Below are 21978 nucleotides of genomic sequence, written 5' to 3'. Positions count from 1 at the left end.
AGAGTTGACAGGAGTTACTAATTTAGAAAGAGTGATTAAGGAAGGCCTCTAATTTGAATTAATATTTGAGCAGAGACCCAAATAAAATGAGAACGTAAGCCAACCAGATATCTAGGGGGAAGAATTTTCCAGATAGAACAGCAAGTGCTGACAGGACCATCCTTGACAGTAAAGAGGCCCACGTGGAAAAACAAAAGAGGGAGAAGGGTGGGATGTAACCAGGGACAAGATCATGCAGGGCTTTGATGGTCATACCCTGCATGGCCTTTGAAGTATTTTCAGCAGTGGGATTCCATGATCATCCTGGATGCTCTGTGAAAATAGCATGTAAGGCTCTGAGAGCAGAAATAAGGAGCCAGTAAGGAGGCTACTGCAATAGTCTGGGTGAGAAATGTTTGTGGTGGCACTGGAGTAAGAAGTGGCTGGATTCTGGATACATTTTGAGGATATAATTTTTTGATGGTTGGGATATGGAATGTGTGAGAGAAAGAGAGGAATCAAGGATGATTCTAAACTTTTTCACCTAAGCAATTTGATGAATGGAATTGTGTGTAACTAAGACACGAAAGGCTTAAGAGCAGGTAGGTGTGAGTGGAAATCAAATTTTCAGTTTTAGACTTGTTAAATTTGCGTGCCTATTAGAAATTCAAGAGTAGATGTGGTCTGGGAAGTTGGAATGAAGTCTGGGTCAGGACTGAAGACGGAATTTTGGGAGTGGTCAGGGGATAGATTTAAAGCTATGGATCCGAACAAGATCCCCCAGACGGGGGTTGGAAATCCTTTTCTATAAAGGGTCAGATACACAATGTGCTCTTGGTTACACTTACTCAGTTCTGCCCTTGTGTTGTGAAAGGAGCCACAGACAATAATTAAACAAATGGGTGTGGCTGTGTTTTATAAGCAAAAATAAATCTTTGCTTATAAAAATAGGTTGTAGGCTAGATTTGGCACACAGGAAGTAGTTTGCTGACCTCTGAGCTAGATAGTGAGTAGAGAAAGAGAAGAGATCTTAGGCCTGAAACCTAGCTAGATCCTGGGATAGTCTAACTCTTAAAGCCAGAGAAATGAGAGGGAATAGCCAGTGATGTAGGAGAAAACTCAAAGAATGTGTTAGGTCACAATTTGTGTTTATCCTCATTTCACTTAAATTTGTAATTGGACGAATAATTCATGCAAAAATCTAAATATATAATATTCTAATCTCCTTTGGTCTTAGACATACTATTTCTCTGATACTATATTTCATTAACCATTCTTTAGAATTTATGGTATAGTATGTAAAATGCTCAGAACTCTTTAGACATTTGAGTGTAACGTAAATTTTCTAATCAAAAATTTTAGTGCATTTTTCCAAATACACTTTTTTTTCCTGAATAACCTTATGTGTGAGGTTATTGGCTTACATGATGTAGTTGGAGCTTTTAGTTTTTGAATTTTCAGCTGATCTCTATGTTGGGGCAGTGAAAGTAGAGGGAGCGAGTTCGGAGATAACAGATAAATCCTTTAAATTTGAGCATTTCCATTTCTCGAGACCTTCGAAATCTTAGTTGAAAAATGTCATTGCACACTTCCTGTTAAGTAACAGAAAACAAGCTGTGTAAGCACGTGTGAACTCATTAAACCCTTGTTAGTAAAAGGAATTTCACAGACTTTTAGTGTCTTAGCTCAGGGAGATGACTGATTAGACATTACCAGAAATCTTGGTTAAACTTGTATTTAATTTGTAGAATTGTAGTTCTAGCAAGCTATACCTGGTGTAATTTTTATTTTTCTGAGATGGTTGGGTGCAACAGATGAAAGGTAAAGTAGGAACTAAGGAGCTACTGTAGATATATTTTTATTTGCTTTTTGGAGTTCAGACACCAGAAGTGATTCTGAAATTTTGTATTGCCCACTGACAGACATTATGTATAAAGAACTCACATTATTGTAGGTCACTGAATTAATTTAAGAAATACCAATTGACATCATTCCTTTAGGGAATTGTGGGCTGCTGTTTGATATTATTGTCTTTGTCAAATATGAAAGTTTAGAATGAATTTTATTTTTGGTGTGTAGGGACTTAATGAAGCAATGTCCTCTCCAAATTTAAATTTTTTCAAATTGATCAGAAGTGGACTTTATAGACTTTCTTTCACTAAGATAGCTAAGTGCTTGAGTTTTCCATGAACTGTTGTGTGTAGTTGATTTTTCCTAAATGGAAAAAGAGTTCCAACAAGCATTAAAAACACTTCAGAGTTGTGCTCGAAAGTCATTTTATTTGTGGAAGAGGGTGGTCATAATTGATATTCCTTATGTGCCTATTATATTTGAATGTATTTATATTCTGTCAAACATAATGTGTTGCAGATGAGGTCATTAAGAAATAAAATTTTTCATTGTCATTGCAATAGCAGTTGGGCAAACCATTTTTTGCTAAAAGGCTCTCAGTAATTCCTAACACTCCTAATGTTGCAGTTCCCTGTGGTAACCAATTTTAATTGTATCACGTCGACCCTGATTCCTTGTTTTACTAGTTATCTTATCAGATGGATTTATGCCTTTTGTACTACAAAATCTTTCAGAAAATGGATTGACTAGTATGAAATTATGTGGCCATTTATTTTCTAGCCAAGTAGATAAAGTACTGTGAGCTAGGGCAGTTTAAATATGATGGCTAGGTCATGCCTTCACGATAAAACTCCTTGTATATTATATTGTTCTTTTACATTAGTTAATTCGTATACATGGTTGGGATTGTTCCAGGTATGGCCCCTGTACTAATAGTTCAGTTAAAAAAAGTCAACAGACTTAAATCCTTCAAAAGACTTCAAAATAGCGTGGCTAATTTTGCCCAAATATTACTTTACATTTAATTATGATGGTAATTTCACGTTCAGAATTCAAGCTACTTTTTCCATCAAAGTATTACATGGGAAGGGATCCTTGTGCCTACCCTTTCAGGACCTTCTGCTGGATTCTTTACAACTTGAAAAATACAGAGTTTTGAGTTTTGGACTTGGCTCTCAAACTTTATGTGATTTTGGCATGGTTATTTAAACTTTCTGTCCTCTGTTTCTTCATGTGTAAAAAAAGTTGTTAGACTAGATTATTTTATAGACCATCTTTAAACAGCACATATATTTTGAATACTTACTATTCACCAAGTGATATACTAGATATCCTAGGAAGTACAAAATAAATAAAAGGTAAACCATCTAACTTTAAGAATTTTAACCTCGTTGGTATGAGAAAAGCTGATAGTAATTTAAAAGCAGCATGAGATTAATTATCAAAATGAACATTATATACAATAAGGAAGAAAGTAGTGTGGATTTGTATGATCTAGGAGGACTTTCTGGAGGGAATGGTGTTGCGTTGAGCTGGGACAGGTTTGGGTAGGAGGGAGAGGATGTGCTGTGCGAAGATGGCCACAGAAAGAACAGATCTAAATAGACATAAATAAACATGATGTGTTTCTGGAACTATGAGGGCCTTGTAGCTGCAACGGAAAATTCCTATTGGGAAAGTAATAGGAAACAGGTTGGGTATTTTAGAGATACGAAGGGTCGTGAATGCCACCTCAAGAAGTTTGAACTTCATATTGTATTAAATGGAAGTTTTTCAGTTTTTGAGCAAATAAAGTGATAAAAGCAACATCTGAAGGAAAGAGATTCCATGTCATTATGTGGATAATCTACAGATATGAATAAGAAAATTTGATGTCAGGGACCAGGAATACCAGCTGAGGTGTTTTATAGAAAGGTAGTTTCAGAATGGAAGGCTTCTGCTTTGTTTTGTTTTGAATACCTAGGACATTTACAGGGTGAATGGATGAAGGATTGGTCTCTGAATTTATTATTATTTTTTAAACTATGAATATATAACATGGGAGACAATCTCCCAGAGAATATGTTTCCTGGATTTTATTCACTAACCTAGCATTTCACACTAAGGCTCTAAATAAATGTTGGTTTAATAACAGATTTGTAGTCTTCCTCATTCTGTTGCTTAATAGCATCTCCAATTATTCCTTCCACCTGACCTTGTAGGTAGCTATCTAGTCCATGGTTTATCAATTGAGTTGCTCTGTATGACCATGCGTTGCCTGACATTTTTCTCATTCACTCTTCATGGATAATAGGAATTCCTGAACAGCAAGCAGTTGTCCACTAGCAGTCAGAGCCCGTTTTTACAGAAGTGCTACAGGAGGCCTAATCCACAGTGTACCTTTGGAAATGACGTGGTTGGGTAATTTTCCCTTTATTTATTGCTCAAAGAAGTACACTGAAATTCGGAAGGGTATTAGAACTACAGTTTTAATTCCCTCTACTTATCTATATATTCTTTTAATGCTAAAACTCTTTCATGCCACTACAGAATTAGTTTATTTTTCTTAGAGAGCCATTTTATTCTATTTTGTGTTATTGTTAGTTGAGCATAGCTTTCTCTACCTTACCAGAATGTAAGATAAAACTCCTTGGAGGCAGAAAATTGGTTTTAATTGCTTTTGCTCCCGCATAAAACTTTGGACAGGTTGGCAGTCAGAAAATATTTGTTGAATTAAAATACTATCCTTAATATTTATATATAAATATTCACTAGCAAATTGGAATTGTATTTTATTTTACAGACTTTATTTTAACTCATGTTATAACTTAGTGGATTACATTTAGAATGACAGCCTAAATTTTTAAGGTGTCTCAAAAAGATACACAATCTCACAACATGTCATCAAATCCTTAAAAAATAAAAGCAAATCTGTTCAATCCAAGGTGAAGTTAGTCTGAAAATTTGTGGAAATATTTTAAAAATCTAGACTAGGGCAAGAGAAGTGGAAAACACAAAAACAAAACAAAATAAAGCTTTCCTTATCAGGATATATGTGAGAAGGGCTTATCAGTCTAATCTTTTTTTTTTTTTTTGATATGACTCTAAAAATTCTTAAGCGTAATTTCTATTGGTGATCATTATGGAAATGAGAGTTGTAAAGTTATAAAATGATATTAATAAGCTTTACTACAGAGACACTTTATGTTAAAGTAGAAATGCAGCTGTGCCTCATGCTGTATGCTTTTCCAAAGATGTGAACAGGGTAGGCTGAGATCTCCTCCTCAGCCTCCGTGCCTGAACATCCCCCATCACTAGTATCTTCCCGTTAAGCCATGCGTGCACCTGAATGTAAATTTAGCATGAGGAAGGTACATTAAAAGGTATTGTCATTCAGACTATAGATGTAGGTGGTTGAACACGTAGAAAAATCTTAAGGAGAACAGGGTAGGAACATATTACATGGACAGTAGGATAGGGTGGATACAGTCAAGAAAGTTTGGAAGGGCCAGACTGGTGGGGACGATGGCATACCACCAAGGAGGAGGTACACGCAGCAGAGTATAAGATTGGGTTCTGGAAACAGAGCTCATATCGTCATAGAATTTTGAACTTGAACAGACTTAATAGATAATCTTGTTAAGAAATTACCCTTTCTGAATTAGACACCATGGCTTATAAAGGTTAAATGATTTGTTTACTATCACAATCATTAGTTGTTGGTAGACCTGAAAAAGACTAGAAGTCTTGTAATCCTGCACCCATTCATTCATTTAACAAATATTTACAAGCTATTTACTATTAGTTAGGTGATAGGGATAAAATGATGTTTGAGATACAGTTTTTACTTCTGAGGCTCTAATGGGTTAGTGGGGAGACTTGCCGGTAAATAAGAAAGTGAAATATGGTGTGATAAGTGCTGTGATCAGGTATGTTCAGGTGGCTTGGAAAACCCGCAGGAGAGGTCCCTCAGCCAGCTGGAGCGTGGGGGCTGGGGCCCAGGAAAGACATCTGTGGCAAGCTGACATTTAATCAAAGCCCGATCTATACTGTGTTGGTATACTACAGATAGTGCAGGTGTTTTAAGGCTAGTTTAAAATGGAACTTATGTAAGTTCATCCTCTGCTTTTAATTTTGAATCTTTGTCAATAGCTAGAGGAATTGAGTCCACTTTTTAAAGTAGTATATTATAGATGTACTTGGTGTGTTCTGCATTGAGCCAAAACATTAAACTTTTCTTTATAATGTAGGATGTTCTGTTGATTCTCTTATTTTATAGTGCTGGTAGCATGAGAAGCAAGGAATGAAGGAGAATCTTGATACTGTACTCTGGAAAGAAGCCAAAAGATAGGATATGCTAGTGCATATTTATAACCTACATTGAAAAAAAAAAGAAAAACAAGTTTTGTGTGATGTGAAAAGACCATTAATAATACATTTAATCTAAAAAGTGTTTATGATTATACTTGGTGTGTTAGAATAATTTTGTCTAAAAAAACATCAAGTCTCTACTGATCCTATGTGCAACATACGTTTCAAATGGGTTAAAAAATTAATACCAAAAATGGAAACCATAAAATATTTAGAAGAAAGTACAGGTGACTCATTTGATACGAGGATGAGGAAAACCTTCCTCATTATAAAACTAAAGGGAGACATAAAGAAGGAAAAGTTTGATAAATTTGGTTATGTAAAATGATGTCTTTTATTTGTCAAAAAACTTGAAATGATATTTAAAAGCAAATGAGAACCTTAAAGTATTAGCAGTATCTAACATATGACTCATGTATGAAGAACAGCCACAAAATAATAAGAAAAAACAATGGCTTTGAAGGAAAATGGGCAAAAGTCATGAATAGATAGTTCAAAAAAGAAAGAAAGCAAATGGAAAATTAATTTGTCAAAGTTATTAACCCTACTTGTAATTGAAATCATATATAATTAAATGAGACACACTTTTTCATCTACCATACTAGCGACACTCAATGTTGATGAAGTTTCTGGTAAATCTGTACTCTTATGTATTATTGGAGAGAGGGCAGTTTGGTGGTGGGCATAAAAAGCCTTGAAATGTTTATATGCCTTTGCTTGAAATTTTCAACTTTTAGAAATTTTTACTAAGAAACAAATCAGAGACCAGAGCGAAGATAAAGGGATGTTCACTGTTGCATTGTTATGGTAGCAAATGTCCTAAATGTCCAACAGTGCTGGGTCAGCTGAATAAACTATGGTATATCCAAATGATGAACGGCATAGTTGCAGCCATTGAAAAATCATGCTTTTGAAGACTATGTAAGGATATTGAAATGCTACTATTATACTGTTAAAAAAAAAGCAAGTTACAAAATGATGTATGCTATCATCCCAATATTTGAAAAATATATGTGTACAAAAAAGGCTAGAGGAACATATACTATATAGATATTGTGGATATATCTATTGTGTGATTTTTCTTCTGATAGTTTAAAAATATTTTTGTTTTCTATAGCCACAAATTTTCGTGAGAAAAAATTAAAAATTGCAGATTAGAAATATATATTGAGTTATAGTCATACTGTATTTGTACAAATAATTTGCCAACTATATTTCTCTATTCTTAGCGCAATATGGCACATCAAAATTCAATAATTAGAATTAATTTTAAGTAAATTTGTTGAATAGCACTGTTTTGGCGAGGGTCCAAATTGAATCAATAATCGTTATCTAATAGTTTTCACTTGAATGTTACAGAATACTGTTACTATAGTTAGTTGTGTTTTTTTAGTATACCAGAGATGAAATTTTACTATGCTTTCAATTAAGTTACTTTAAATAAGAGAAAGACAAAAACCATCTACAAAAAATAAACAATTTCATGTATGAAAATATCAAAAAGCTGTACTGTTTGCATTGTTTTCTTACTTTTAGAAATATTGTAGCTCTACTATATTTTTCATTAAAATGTGGATATTTATTATACTAGCACATTCACTGACAAGAAATAAAATAATTCTGCTGAAATGACTGTGTGATAAAGGATAAAGTAAACCTCAGTATAAGTAGTAATGTGTGGTTAGTTAATTGATTGCTTTCTAATTGAAGCAGAAATACATTTCAGGTTACTGTTTATGGAGACAGAAAAAATGGTAGAGTGTAGAAGAGTGATGTGGAATAAAAATAGCTTCTTACATCATTTGAAAATATGATGCGGTTCTTTTTGTTGGGGGAAAACGAGATGATTGATTAGAGCCATTTTCAAAGACTCTTAACCATGGAGTTGTCTTATAGTCTATTATTTAATGAGATTCCTAGTTTTTTGATTTGGTAGCTAGTGAAAGGATCTGATGTTTAAAGTCCTTTTGATATGAAAAAATTCTAACCTGTTGAGCTTGAATACTCTGAGCTAAGTCATTTAGTACAAGTTTTAACAATTCCATCAGACTTTTTACTGTTCTTTCACATGGAGACAAATGGAAAGTTTAAACTTAGGACAGAAACAAATAAACAAAAGGCGCTCAGAGGAAAAGTAGAATAAAGAGAATGCATCAGAATTCTAACTTAATTTATCTTTATTTCTGAAATTTCTGCTACTCGTTTAAAAACATGGTGATGACTTTGACAATGGCAGCAAATAAATTTTATTGAGCACTTACTGTATGCCCTATCCAATGTTAAGTGCTTTACATGGATTATCTCTGGTAGTCAACGAGAGGCTGTTGGGAGAGGAACTTATTATATTTTATCAAATCTAAGATGCCTCCTTATCTTATGTACCACTAAGAAAAAATGCTGGCACTTAAACTATGCTATCATTGACTGTAAGGTATATCCTGATTCCAGACATGACAAAATATTTAAAAAATTGTATCGTAATAAATGAAATATGTTGGTTGGTGGATGTGAGAGTTGACTAGCAGACTGATCAGTAGCTGTTTCCTATCTTGAAGGTCAGTTTTTAAAAAGGTTATCATCACTGAAAAGAAAAAATTTTGAAAATATGATAACATGGCAATAAAAAACAGTGAGTGCTTCAATTCAGAATGAAGTTTAGTATCTATTCTGCATCTCTTGGCTACAGGGCTTGTCCTTTTCAGGAAAAGGATATGTATATAGAACCCATTTATGTGAATGGAGTATCAGAAGAAAAGTTTCTGAGGGGTCTGCCTATCTTCAGGTGGGGATAGCTTTTAATGTGCGTGGGGGCTAAGCTTTAGTTTCTCCTAGTTTTAGACATTAGATTGCTGAGTTGTACCCTTGGCAGTGAGGAATGGTGATGGAGGGGTTTTTAAAAGTAAAACAATAAATGAACATTGAGAAATAGATATTTCCTAGGGAAGTGTTCTTTCTAGAGACACTGAACCTGTACTCGAATCTCTCCTACATAAAACATCAGGAGCAAAGTTGAATAACTCTTCCCAGCATGCAGAGTTTACAGATGGTGGACACTCCCTGAGCAGAGCAGACAACAGAGTGTAAGTCTAATTGAACATATGTAATGGTCTAAATCCTGCCTCTATCTGGTACAAACCTGAGGAAAGAAGAGGGAGGGAAAGGAGAAATGGGAGAAGTTTTCTCAAGAGGTGGTGGGAAGGGAGAAGTTGCAGGGGCTGGGTCACAGTAGAGAGCTATTTCTTGTAAGGTGGTCTATAGAAAAGTGGAAAAAGGGAAAAAGAAGTTAATGCATTGTGGTATTAAAGAGAGCTATTTGGTTTTTGTACCCAGTTCCTGGCACATAGCTTCTAAAATCCTTGAAATTTTCTGAGTGATAAGGGTGATATGAGTTGTTTTTTGTTCTAAAGAGGTGACACTTGGTGGGCCCCTAGATAGCTTCAGGATGGGGGCTGGTTGCCAGAACACCAAGTCTTGACTGGAAGCTTGGAACTTTCAGCCCCACTCCACAACCTCTGGGGAGGGGAGAGGGACTGGAGAGTGAGTAAATCACCAACAGTCAATGCCTTAATCGCTCATGCCTGTATAATGAAACCTTCATGAAACTCCCTAAACGACAGTGTTCAGAGAGCTTGAAAGCTGGTGAACACACCCACGTGCTAGGAGTATGGCGTACCCCAACTCCAAGGGGACAGAAACTCCTGTGCTCGGGACCCTTCTAGACGTCACCCTATGTACCTCTTCATCTTGCTGTTCATTTGTAGTCTTTACAATAAACCAGTAATAATAAAACACTTATTGAAGTGTTTTCCAGAGTTTCTGAGACATTCTGATGAATTATTAAAGGGTGGGATTGTGGGAACCCCCTCAACTTTGTAGGCAAGTTGGACAGAGTGTCTTACGACTGATGTCTGAAGTGACGGCAGTCTTGCGGGACTGAGCCCTTGAACCTTTGGAGTCTAATGCTAACTCTGGGTAATTAGTGTCAGAATTGAATTGTAGGGCACCCAGTTGGTGTCAGAATTGGTTGGTATCAGGAAGAAAAACACTTCTCATTTGGTGTCAGAAGTGATGTGAGTAAAAACAGCTCAAGCATAATTAGGAGAAATACTGAGCAAAAAAATAGGCCAAAAAATTGGAGGAGGGAGGTAAGGACATAATATGTTGATAGTCAGTGGTAGCTAAGGAAGTTAACACAATAGACTAGAGTAAAAAGTAGTCAGAGCAGATGCTCTAGGATCTAAATCTACAAATGCTGGGCCCATGGCAGAATGTTCTTTTTGTGGTAGCTCTTGTACATTTCCAGCAGGCAGAGAACACTGACTATTAAAATGTGGCTAGCATAGGAAAAAGAGGCTTGACTCATCCAGGTAACCCTTTCCTGGTTAGCCAATATATCCATTGGCAAGGGTGCATAAAGGATTGGAAATGTGATCAATTAAGCAATTGCCCAAGTGACTGTGGGGCCGAGAATAAGTTCTTGTCTGTGGCCCATCTTGGGTAGCAGATGGCCAAAGAGAAAATACAATTTGTACATGTGATACATGGGATACAAGTGAATCAAGTTGTTAATGAAGAATTTTATGTGCAAAGCAAGGAGAGGACAGTGAAGCAAGCAGGGGAAGAACACTTTCCAAGCCTTCGCTGCCAACCAGAAAGAATTAGCCTGAGATGGAAGCAGTGCATATTACGGGTCAAGGAGAAGGGGCAGTGCTCAGTGCCATCCTTAAGAACAGAGGGCTGGAATCCCACCTAGAGAGTGAAGGCAAATGAAGGACAGGTGTGGTTATATTGCTGTGTTTTAAGGAAGCCAACTAGGCTTCCTTACACTCATACTCTTGTCTTTCTTAACTGTTTCTCTATTTGCCATCTTTTGTTGTAAGGCTGAAGCTTTTTCCTTTAAACAGTTCGGAGTTTTGCATAGTTTTCCATAGTCGTCGTTTAAAGCACAGACACAATGCGTTATCTACAGTTTACTTGTTAAAAAGAGTAAACATTTAAGACACAAAGCAATCTGAGTGTAGAATCCTTCTAGATTTGAATAATTTTTTCTCTAATTGTCCACAGTCTAGCTTTGTTCGTACCCAATTTGTTCATATTTTTAGTGATTCATCTTTATCAAATCTTTGCAAAGCATTATACTTATTTTTCTTAGATGCAATAATTCTTCCCTTTTTGCACTATATTTCATAAGATTGTGAACAATTTAATTAAATTATACAAGTACAGCAATAAGAACAACTGGTAGTAAGTGTGGGAAGAAAACAATGACTCTTGGTGAGTGAACAACTCAAGAGAGGGAAGAGCACGTGCATAGTGTAGTGGCCTACACAGCGTGCTGCCGAAGGGCATCAGCCTGCGTGGTTTACGGGGGGAACGGAGAGCATTGGTTAACCACGTCTCAGACAAGAGATCTGCTACTGTGTTTGTGATCCTCACAAGCTCTCCAGTTCCTCTATTCCTATGCTTTCTAGAGATTCTTTAGTCCTTTGAGAATCTTTCATTTACATATTAATCCATATTTGTAATTATTACTAAAAATGAACATAATGGGATATATTAGTAATTGAAACTGATATCATAGATAATAGACTTTCAAATAAAAGTTGTAAGAATTCTCAAATTTATAAGCAAAAATTTTTTTGAATGTATTTTGGTAGTAATTGTAGGGGGTAAAAGTACAAATTGATTATTGAGATCTGTTTTTAAAATTTATCCTATAATTAGAGTTTTACTTTTCATAGTTCTGTGTGTGTGCATTTGTCTGTTTTTTTTGTTTGTTTTAAAATGTAATACTAAAAATACACACATACAAATTGAAATTTAGTCCCACTGCAGTCCCATAATCTCCTCGTTTTGTTCTGTTGCTGTCAGAAATTCACATTTACTAGATTATTATCTATTGCCATGGAAATCGTTTTGTAGTATTTCAATTTCACTACAGGAACAAGCAGCAGGAGCTAATGGACCATAAGAGGGAAATTTGTTGTTTAAACAATGATTATCTTTTGTATTTGGCTAACATGAAAAGGGGAAAGTACAATTCTTCTGTCACACAGCGTGAGAAGGTAAATGGTTGAGAGTTGGAGGCAGAATTCACCCTAAGAAAATTTATGACTGTCTCAAGAGTCAGAAATAACATTACTAACTCACAAGACGAAATTATAAAATGTGTCTATATCAAGCTATGTTTAGTCAAATAATAAAGGAAGGCTTTGTTGTTAGGTTGGGTTCCTCAGAAGTAAACACTGAGATGGAGTTTGGGGTGAAAGGTGTGTGTCAGGGATCAACTGCTGTGAAAGGAAGGGTAAAGATATATGTATGGTGATGGATAAAAACTAGACTATTGCTGATGAACATGATGCAATCTATACAGCAACTGATATATAATAATGTACACCTGAAATTTACACAATGTTATAAGCCAATGTGACCTTAATACAATAATTTAAAAAAAAAAGATACCAGATTGGACAGAGAAAGAAGCGAAACCGTGATGCAGGCCTGACAAAGCCCCAGCCAGCCTGGCAGGGCACTCTGGAGGCAGTATTGCCCTCAGCCTTGTCTCCTGTCGTCCCTGCTCTGTCGCAGGATGTGGAATGCCCCACGGTGGGGCTGCTGTCTGCAGCTGAGGGAAATGTTGAAGTCTACCGACCTGGAGGCTTTCTACTGACTACGCTGCCCTCATGATGGCAGTGAGCCAGTCCATCCTTGAAGGGGGCATCTGGGAGACGCATCTCTGCTTGCACAGATCTTCTTTTATGGGTATCACAGATTTTTTGCCATTTTGTCTTTATAGTATTTATAATTCCCAGCGCATATCCCCTGTAATCAGGCAAATGTTCACATTTTTTAGACATACTGATGATAAAAGCCCTTTTAACGTCCTTATTTTGGTTAAGTGCTTTTAGAATTATGTAGGCTGTATTTTGCCTCTAGCCACAGGATACTTTATTTTTTTTGAAAAATTCGTAGCAGATTGTGGCCCTTCATAGAAAGTTAAGGCTTTTCTTAATAGTATATGGACATTTATGACCAAACATTTCTTCCTTTTTTAAACTTTTTATTTTACAATGATTTCAAGCTTATAGAAACATTCTAAGAATAGGGCAAAGAACTCATGTATATTCTTCACTCAGATTTTTCTATTATTAACATTTTATTACAGTTGCCTTATCATATTCTTTTTCTTTCTTCTTTCTCTCTCTTCTCCCTCCCCCTTTGCTCTCACACATGATTATTATTTTTTTTTGGCTTGAGAGTAAAAGTTGCAGACATAGTGCCCCCCCTTTTCCCTTACTACTTCAGTGAGTATGTCCTAAAAATCAAGATGTTCTCCCACGTGACCTCAATATAACCATCAAAATAGGAAATTCATATTGATATAATATTACTGTATAATCCACAGATCCCAATCCTAGCTCACCAGTTGTCCCAGTGATGTTCTTTATAGGTCCAGAATCTAGAGTTGCATTTTGCATGTAGTTGTCCTGGCTCTTGGGTCTCCTTCAGTCTGGAACTGTTCTGTAGTCTTGCCTTGTCTTTCAAGATCTGGACACTTTTGAAGAGTACAGCCAAATTATGCTTCTCTGTTGGGGTTTATCTGATGTTTCCTCATGAATAGGTTCAGATGATGTATTTTGGGCAGAATTACCACAGAAGTTGTGCTCTGTCCTCAGTTCATCATGTTAAAATGTGATCCAGGCTTATCTTTTCCTCCCACAGCCTTCGAATTACTAATGACTAATGGTTCTTTTTAGTGGAGAATGACATTAAGAAACCAAGATCTGGGTTCTGGAGGTACTCACGCTATTGGGGTATCTTTGCTTCTGGTCTTCTTAGTGAGTAAACCTAGGAAATATAGATTTGTATTTACATATATATATACCACATACACACATACGTGTATGTATGTATGTATCTATAGATTGATGGACTGATCTATCTAAAAATTTATGTTCTTACTGATATCTCTAATTCCACCCCCAAATAACAGAATTTATTTTTCCTTCTCCCTTTTTATACTTGTAGTTTCCTTCCCCAACATTGAAAAACTTGGCTCCCTTTATCCTCTATATGTTTACTTGTTTGCTCAATTCCCCCGTATGTAACCAGTCTCTTAGCTATGTGCGTCACCTCCTTGGCTTGGCCCTACTATCCCCAACTGGCTCATTGAGTATTTGGTCTTGGCTTTGCTGGCCATGCCAGCTAATTCCTCAGCCTCAACCAAGGGGCAGCACCCAGGTGCTTCTCATGTTTCCTAGCCCTATTATTATTTTTCTTTGGATATAAAGTGCTGTAGGGACCCCAAAAGTGATTCTGCAGGTGAGGAGGTAACATTCAGTATGGGTTATATCATAAAGGAAATTCTAAATTAAAAATAGGATTCTCTAGTATTTTAGTTTTTTTTTTTTTAAATTATTGCTATTCTAAGATGTGAATGACAGCATTCTAGTGCTTAGCTTAAGATTCTATTATGGATGATGATAATAGCACTGGGATCTGTGCTAGCCATTTCTGATATTAAAGATAGTTTCTGAATAAGAAACCATCTATATTGTTAAGGCAGATCTGCCTTTGGTTTCTTTTGGATTTATTTCTCGGCAGCTCAATAAGCATTAGCTATTAGCAAAAACAATTTTTGTTGAGCCTTGTTTATTGGTTTGCAATAATGAGAACAGTTGTTGAGCCCAATAATTTTGTGCTTCTACTTTCAAGTAACAAAGTGTTCTTATTTTGTGATGATACCAAGGAAAGGTGGTTTAAAAGCTAGTTTTAAAGGATCTGTAGCTTTGAGAGGTTATAATTTAGAATGGACGCATGGTGGTCAGAGGAAATGAGCCAAAGTTAAAAGCTTTTCTGTGCCATTGCATCCGTAACCATCCTCAAAGTACTCTATACTTTATGTCACAAAAAGCCTCAAATCCTGTGGGTAAATGTTATCTGCAGGAACCTCATCATTTTTGAAAATAGTTCTTTTATTCTTATAGTGTTTGAACAAGAGATATAAATAATAGTATTTTCTTCTTTTTGCAGGACAACATATGGATATAGGGGTTCTTCTGCTATTTTTGAATAAGTGCTTTGTGTTATAAAAAGCAGAATCAAATTTAAAATTAATGGATGGTGAGACAGAAACTTAAGGTATTATCTTGGTTAAATCTCTCTCTTTTGCCTCTTTTGTGAAGCAGTGGTATTAATTCTTCTGATATTTTTTTTTGTGGGGTTGTTTTATGCCTAATTTTCTTTTGGAAGATAAAATATAACTAGTTGTCAGCTAAAAGTTGATGGCATAGATATTTTTGCAAATAGCTTTAAAGGTAGATCTTGATTATGTATAACCTGTAAGGAACACAGGGAGTGATACCGAACCTCTTAATCTCAAGTTCTTGTGCCCGATGCCCAGCAAGCCAAACACTGAGACATCAGTGCTTGGAGATGGAGAAAGATTTATTCGAATTGGCCAAAATGAGTAGGTGGGAGCCTGGGTTCGCGCAAATCCACCTCCACAAGAACAGAAAGCAGGGGGGTTTTGTAAAGCTTGGCAGGAGGGTGTTCAGGGAAACAAAGGGGTCACTCCTGATAAGCCTCTGGGCAATCTGACTGGGCTTTAACAGCTGCTGAGTGCTGGCCATGGCCATCCAGCCAGGCCATCCGGTGATTGCAACCTCCCCAAAGGCATTCTCTTTCTCCTGCAAAACAAGCTCACAAGTTCTCTGGAAAACAAGCTCACAAATCCTCGAGACCCCTGAGTCGCCCCTCAAGTTACAAAGGAAAAACAGCAAATTGCTTTAATATCTACAGTAACCCTCAGGTACCCCACTTCAGGAACACATGGGATATGGGCAAAGCAGGCAATGAGCAGTGCCTGTGATTGCACGGGCAAGAGGAGTGAGTGACGGATCACTTCATTCTTTAAATATGTTTTCATTTTCTCATGAGTCTTTTATGATTTCTCCTGTCCTTGTCTAATGTAACTTTCATTCTTATCCCATTTTCCCTCTCTTTTTCTCTCTGCCTTTCAACACAAATTCACCCACACACAAGCACACATACATTCACATTTGAATTTTAATAGTTGAAATGCTTCGAAATGTTCCCAAATGGAGGTCACACAGGCCAATACATATAATCGGTGTGAGTTTATGTGTACACACACACACCGTTTTCAAATAGGAAACAACTCAAAGTGCGTGGCTTATCGTAGGTATTCAGGTCATGTATGTTAAATGAATGAGTATATGAGTCCAAAAGAGAATGATATTAAGGACTGGTGCAAACTGGGCAAAGGAAAGAGCAGAGTCTCATGGAGGTGTCATTTATGCAGTGAAGACGTATTTGTTGTAGAGATGGTTACATCTGGGTGGTAAGCAATCACGTGGAACAGCTGTTGGGTTGAGTCTTTCTGAATCAAATTTCACTTCTGATTGGTAATTAACTGAGCTGTACAGATACTTCACTGGAAAAGGTAAATCATACCTTAGATGAAGGCGGTGACCTGGGTACAGGACCAGATATTTGTACTTTTCTCTCCTCTTGATATGCTCTTCGTATTGCAGCTCATTTCTGTCTTGTGACAGCCAAGCAACTCAGAGTAGAGTGAAATGACTTTTGTGTGAGAGAAACCATAACAAACCACCCAGGACATTTGCCTTTAAAAACAACAATAAAAAGATCAAAGATTCTCTAGTTACAACTTTAGCATTTTGCTATTTGGAGTGGTATGCTAGTCCTGTCAATGAAAATTACCACTTGGCATCTTTCCGGAGGATCTAAATGTGTAGTCGGGGACTCACTTGGGCATGGGATAGTGCTCTGGGCCCTGTTCAGGATTTTCTGAACTACTTGTCTAATGTGCCCGAAATGCTGAGAATAGGGCACTGCTTCATCTGCTACTTTCCTGAACGTCAAGGTCTTCCGCTTTTAGAGGCAAATTGGTGTATTTGAAAGAGCATAAGCAGTGGAAATCCAAGATTTGGGTTACAATTCAGATTGGGACATCATCCACTTGGCTCTCTTCCTCCCCATTCAGGTCTCTGCTCAAATGTCATCTTGTCATTGAGGCCTTCTTTGGCCATCTTAATCGAAACCCCTACCTCGTGCCCACCTGGCCTTATTTGCCCATTAGCACCATTTGACATATTATACAGTTTTTAATTTATTTTATTATCTGTCTCCCCCATAAGAAGAAGCTCCATGAGAGCAGGACTGCTTCAGTCCCAGTGCATTGCATATAGAAGGCATTTGTTTAATATTTGTTAATGAATGAGGCCTTACAGAACTTAACCAATTTATCTAAGACTTCATTTCCTCAAGCGTAAAATGGAAGTATTTTGGGGTACTTTGTGTGCTGTAATATACTTTATAAGGTGCTTTACCATTATTAATAATCGAGTTGGCAATTCAGCATTTATTAGGCACAATCTATGTACTTTTTAACTTACTTTAGCCAGTTTAAAAATATGTATGTGAAGTACTCCTTCTGAAAGGCGGGGGTAACAGCTGCAAAGGCTGGCTGTCTTGTTGGCCTCAGTCATGATGCTTCATGACTTGCTTTCCCTGTCTCTGGATCTTCCTTCCAGCCTGAGGATTTAAGAGTTCCCATAGCCCCAGGCCAAATGGAGCAGCTCATGAGTCAAAAGATTGCTCCTTGAGTTCTTCTGGTCTGAGCAGTCAGATTAGTTCAGATTATTTATCCATGATACAAAATCCTCTGGGTCTCTTTTTTTCCTTTGTTCTTCCAAAAAAAGAGGGAGAGTGCTGGTAGAGTGCTATTGAGCCCAGTCGCTGCCCTACAAAGTGCTATGGGAGTTCAGGGGAAGGAGAGATGAATTGTGACTTGGAGCAGGGACCAACCTTGACAATGTTCTCAAGGCCAGGGTTACAGAGCTGAAGTTAGCAATCTCTATCTGATTTACTAGGGGAGATACAGTTACGTAACTAATTAAAACAAAGTACTTAGAGGTATGAATAAGGCCTATGAGAGCATAGATGAAGCAGTGATATTTAAATTAGGGAAGACTTCCTTGATAGGGTGACAAATGAAATAGATATTCATGGACTTGAACACATAGCAGTAGGAGAGAGGATTTCAGGAGAGTCAGACTGAGGGAAAGAAAAATGAAAAACAAAGAAAGAAGCAGAAAAATTTAGTGCAAATCTTAGTTTGTCTGTTACTAAGGGCTTTTGGATAAGGGAGTTTCAAGGTGGGATTTTTGATGTTTTAATCCTCCACTTACCTGTCTTGCCTTCTGGGGTTCTGGACTGAAGCCATGGAGGTCAACAGGGAAATTAAGTAATGTTTCATAGCTGGATGAATGCTTGGTAAACCTCTGTGTCCAGTGAAGGGATGTTGAACCATGAGGCTTCGGTTTGGAGGCTTAACTGTGTTTCCTACTCCAATGAGGCTCAATCCCACTTACCCCTCTAGTTGTAGGTGGAGAAATTGGAGCAGAGAGCAGATACAGAAGAACAGGTCTCTTTTTTCATTCACGCAAAATGATCTTGATCGCTCTGCTTGGAGGACCAGATTCTGCCCCAGCATGCATGCTCCCCACTCCAACAGCAGAAACAAGAAGAGTGGAGGTAGAGGGAATCAGGGTTCCTGCCTTTAAGGCACAAGAACTCCACCCATAAGGTTTAAACTGCAGCTCAGTGTTGTAGCTGTGACTCTTCCCTGGGGAAGGAGCTAGTGAGGGGTTATGCAGAGAGGAGGGAAACTCTCCCACACTCTCCACTCCAGATGTACATGGGTTGAAATCCTAGAGGGACATAAGGGTTCTCTGTCCCAAGACACACTAACCCACATTTTCTCCCTCCATTCCTCTTCGAGACTAATGACAATCATTTCTCACAGGTTTTTTGTATTAGAGCATTTTAAGTCACTGGCCATGGAGGAGACTGAAGTTGACTTGCCCTTACTGTGATGAATCTGTGCCCTTGGCTTTAGAACATTTGCTATACATATAAGTATTAATCAGATCCTTGGAACTGAGGCATTTGCAGTTACCATTAACCAAAGGAGCCCAGTGATTGCTGTGTAACCTGAGTAATATTTTAATATAGAAACTAGTTTTTACCTGCCTCTGAATTGATTGTCATCTCTTCCCTTTCATCTTTAGAGGAAGAGATGTCCTTTCTCCTGTTCAGTGTTGCCTGTCCACCTGTGTTCTAGGTGAACAGCTCCTCCCCCAGCTCCTCAGGCCATTGCTCCATTAGTTATTCCATTTCTTGCCTTTTTAACCAATCCTTCTGCCCTGACTGCTTTTCTGAGGTTTTGAACATGTTTAAGACTCTCTCATGTCAAAAAACAAAGATGAAAGCACCCCAAAGCCTCCCATGATTCTGTGCTCACTACTTTATCATTCTTTTATTCACAAGTAGGGTTTTAGAAACAGTTGTCTCTACTTGGCCTCTCTCCTTCCTTGCCTCCCCTGTGCTCTTTAGCAGTCTGGCATCTTGCTTGTTCCCTCCATTCTGCTGGGATCACCTTCACGAGGGTCATCAATGATCTCTAACTTACCGAATGTTCTACACTTTTGAGTACTTCTTTGAAATTACTCTTCTTATTGGATTCTATTGAATGTTACTTCCTTAAAACTTTCTTCTCTTATGTTTTTGTGACTCTACCCTTTATGGGTTTTTCTCCTTCATATCTGGCTACACCCTGTTAGTGGACTTGCTCTCTCCCCTTTTTCTCCTTTTTAGTGTCCTTTATTGTTGTTCTTCCTTGGGCCCTTGGCCTTGATCACTTTACAGCTTCTCCCCGAGCGATCACAACCCCTCCTAAGGATCAGCTGCCAATTGTATACTAACAACTCCAAACTCTCTAGCACTTCCGACCCTGACATCCAATTACTTCCCAGATATTTCCATTTAAATATCCTATAGACATCTCATTCTTTTTATATTTGATGACAACAGAACTGTTCCTCCTCCTTTATATGCTATTTCAGTGGATGGTAACAACATCCACTCAGTTTCCCAACCCAGAACGTTGATAAGCATTTCATACTCGTTTAGCTCACAATAGCACAAGAAGCATAGCACCTGGCGTATCCTAGGCATGCAGTGATATCTTTGCATGAATGAATGAATGAACACATGATTTTTTCTCCCTCATCTCTTACATCGAGTCAGTCACCAAGTCCTGTCTCTTTTATTTTCCTTTCTCCTCTTGAACTTTTCTCTCCTATTCCTCTCTATTCTTACTGTTCTGAATTAGACCGTCATCTTCTCTCACGTTGGCTATTTCAATAGCCTAGCTTTGGCCTCATCACCACTGATGTATTTTCCTTCCTCCAGTTCATCTTCTACCCCACTGCTGTTCTACTGAAATTTACTATGCAAGCCAAATATATAGTTTTACATATTCTAGTAGCCACAGTAAAAAAATAAAAAGAGGTGATATTAATTTTAATAGTATATTTTATTTGATTTGGTATATCCAAAATATTACTTTAACATGTGGCCCTAATCACATTTCACTGTGCTCAACCTGTACATACTCTGTTCTCTTTGTCTGTAGGCCTCCTATCCTTCTACTGAACAAACTTTTTCATGCAGTGTCATCCTGATCGCTGTTTCCTTCATGAAGCTTGCCTTGACTTATTCAGGCAAATTTCATCTACTTGTGGCTTTCAAAATTTTTTGACCATACCGAGTAAGAAGTATATTTTACATTGTGACCCAGATGTACGTATGTACACACATATATAGAAATATATATATACTTCTGTATTTTTGTCTATAGCTATACTGAAACCTATGTCTGTGTCTATGTCTAAATCTATACCTATGAAAAACTGGAAAAGAAGTTTAAAATAGTGTTTTATTTCGTGAAGTACATTTTAGTGTTTTATATTCTATTCTATTACATTAAAAAAAAGCTGATTGTGACTGACTATATTGATTCCATGGCTCACAAAATAAGTCAGAATCCATAGTTTGAAAAACACAGATTTACACTAGCAGCAATCTTATACATAAGTCTATTGTTGCATTTATCATATTGCACTAACTTTTTTTTTTTTTGGCATATATTTCCTCACTAGACTCTAAACTTTTTTTTTTTTAAAATCTTTATGTTCCAGTGACAAGTGCAATACCTGGTGCAGCGTGCATGGTCAATATCTATTTATTGAGTGACTCAAGTCCAGAAGAGCTGTTCACATGGGTTCAAAGGCAATATTTTAACCAGCCAAGTTCATCAGCTACAACAGTTGGTGCAGTGTTGTCTCAGCACTGGCTGACTGAAATACAAGCACTGAAATACAAGCACCTGAGTGATATCATGGTTTTCTTTATTCCCAGATCCACTTGTATCTGAATAAGGAGCTCAGATTTGTTCTCTTATTCCAGTGACATGGAAAACAGATAGCAGTGATGTTTTTCATACCAAAAATGCTTGATGTTTTTACTTAGAATCAACTCCAATACTTTAGAGAAACAGGTTCTGTTACTTTTTGTAAAGGGAGCTGAAGTTAAATTTGTACTCTTAGGATAGCAATTTATGCCTGGTATTTTTTAAAATTTCTGATGACGTGATACAATCTCAGAGTATATCAGAGGTAAACCAGGTAGCTCATTTCTAGATTGGTTTTACTGCTAATTAAAGGGCTAATTTTTCTCTTAAAAACTCGAGTGTGAATATATTTATTGTCAAAATATTCAATGACTGGACAAACTAAATTGGTCCAGGAAAACCTAATTGGGTATTTTCCATCTTGCATAATTCTAGTGCTTATATTTAAGAGAGCCAGGGGCATAGCTGTTAGTAAAGGTATTGATTGTAAGTCTACT

The 21978-nt window shown here is 37.1% G+C and overlaps 1 protein-coding gene across 5 annotated transcripts in view; it reads left to right on the top strand.

The window, feature by feature from the left end:
• The window catches only part of IMMP2L (inner mitochondrial membrane peptidase subunit 2), an 846417-nt gene that overhangs the window by 135903 nt on the left and 688536 nt on the right, over nucleotides 1-21978 (top strand). The window contains exon 4 of one of the 5 annotated variants that reach the window (XM_058528439.1): nucleotides 21270-21437. The exons of 3 other annotated variants lie outside the window; for them this stretch is intronic. In XM_058528439.1, the coding sequence (XP_058384422.1) occupies nucleotides 21270-21324 (55 nt within the window). In that variant the 3' untranslated portion in view covers nucleotides 21325-21437. Of the gene's footprint in view, nucleotides 1-15213; nucleotides 15391-21269; nucleotides 21438-21978 lie in introns of those variants that run through there. One more of the 5 variants, XM_058528448.1, reaches the window with a different exon arrangement.

The sequence above is a fragment of the Diceros bicornis genome, chromosome 3 (genome assembly GCF_020826845.1).
Source record: "Diceros bicornis minor isolate mBicDic1 chromosome 3, mDicBic1.mat.cur, whole genome shotgun sequence".
NCBI classification, from domain to species: domain Eukaryota; kingdom Metazoa; phylum Chordata; class Mammalia; order Perissodactyla; family Rhinocerotidae; genus Diceros; species Diceros bicornis.
This window is presented reverse-complemented; position numbering and strand designations above follow the sequence as displayed.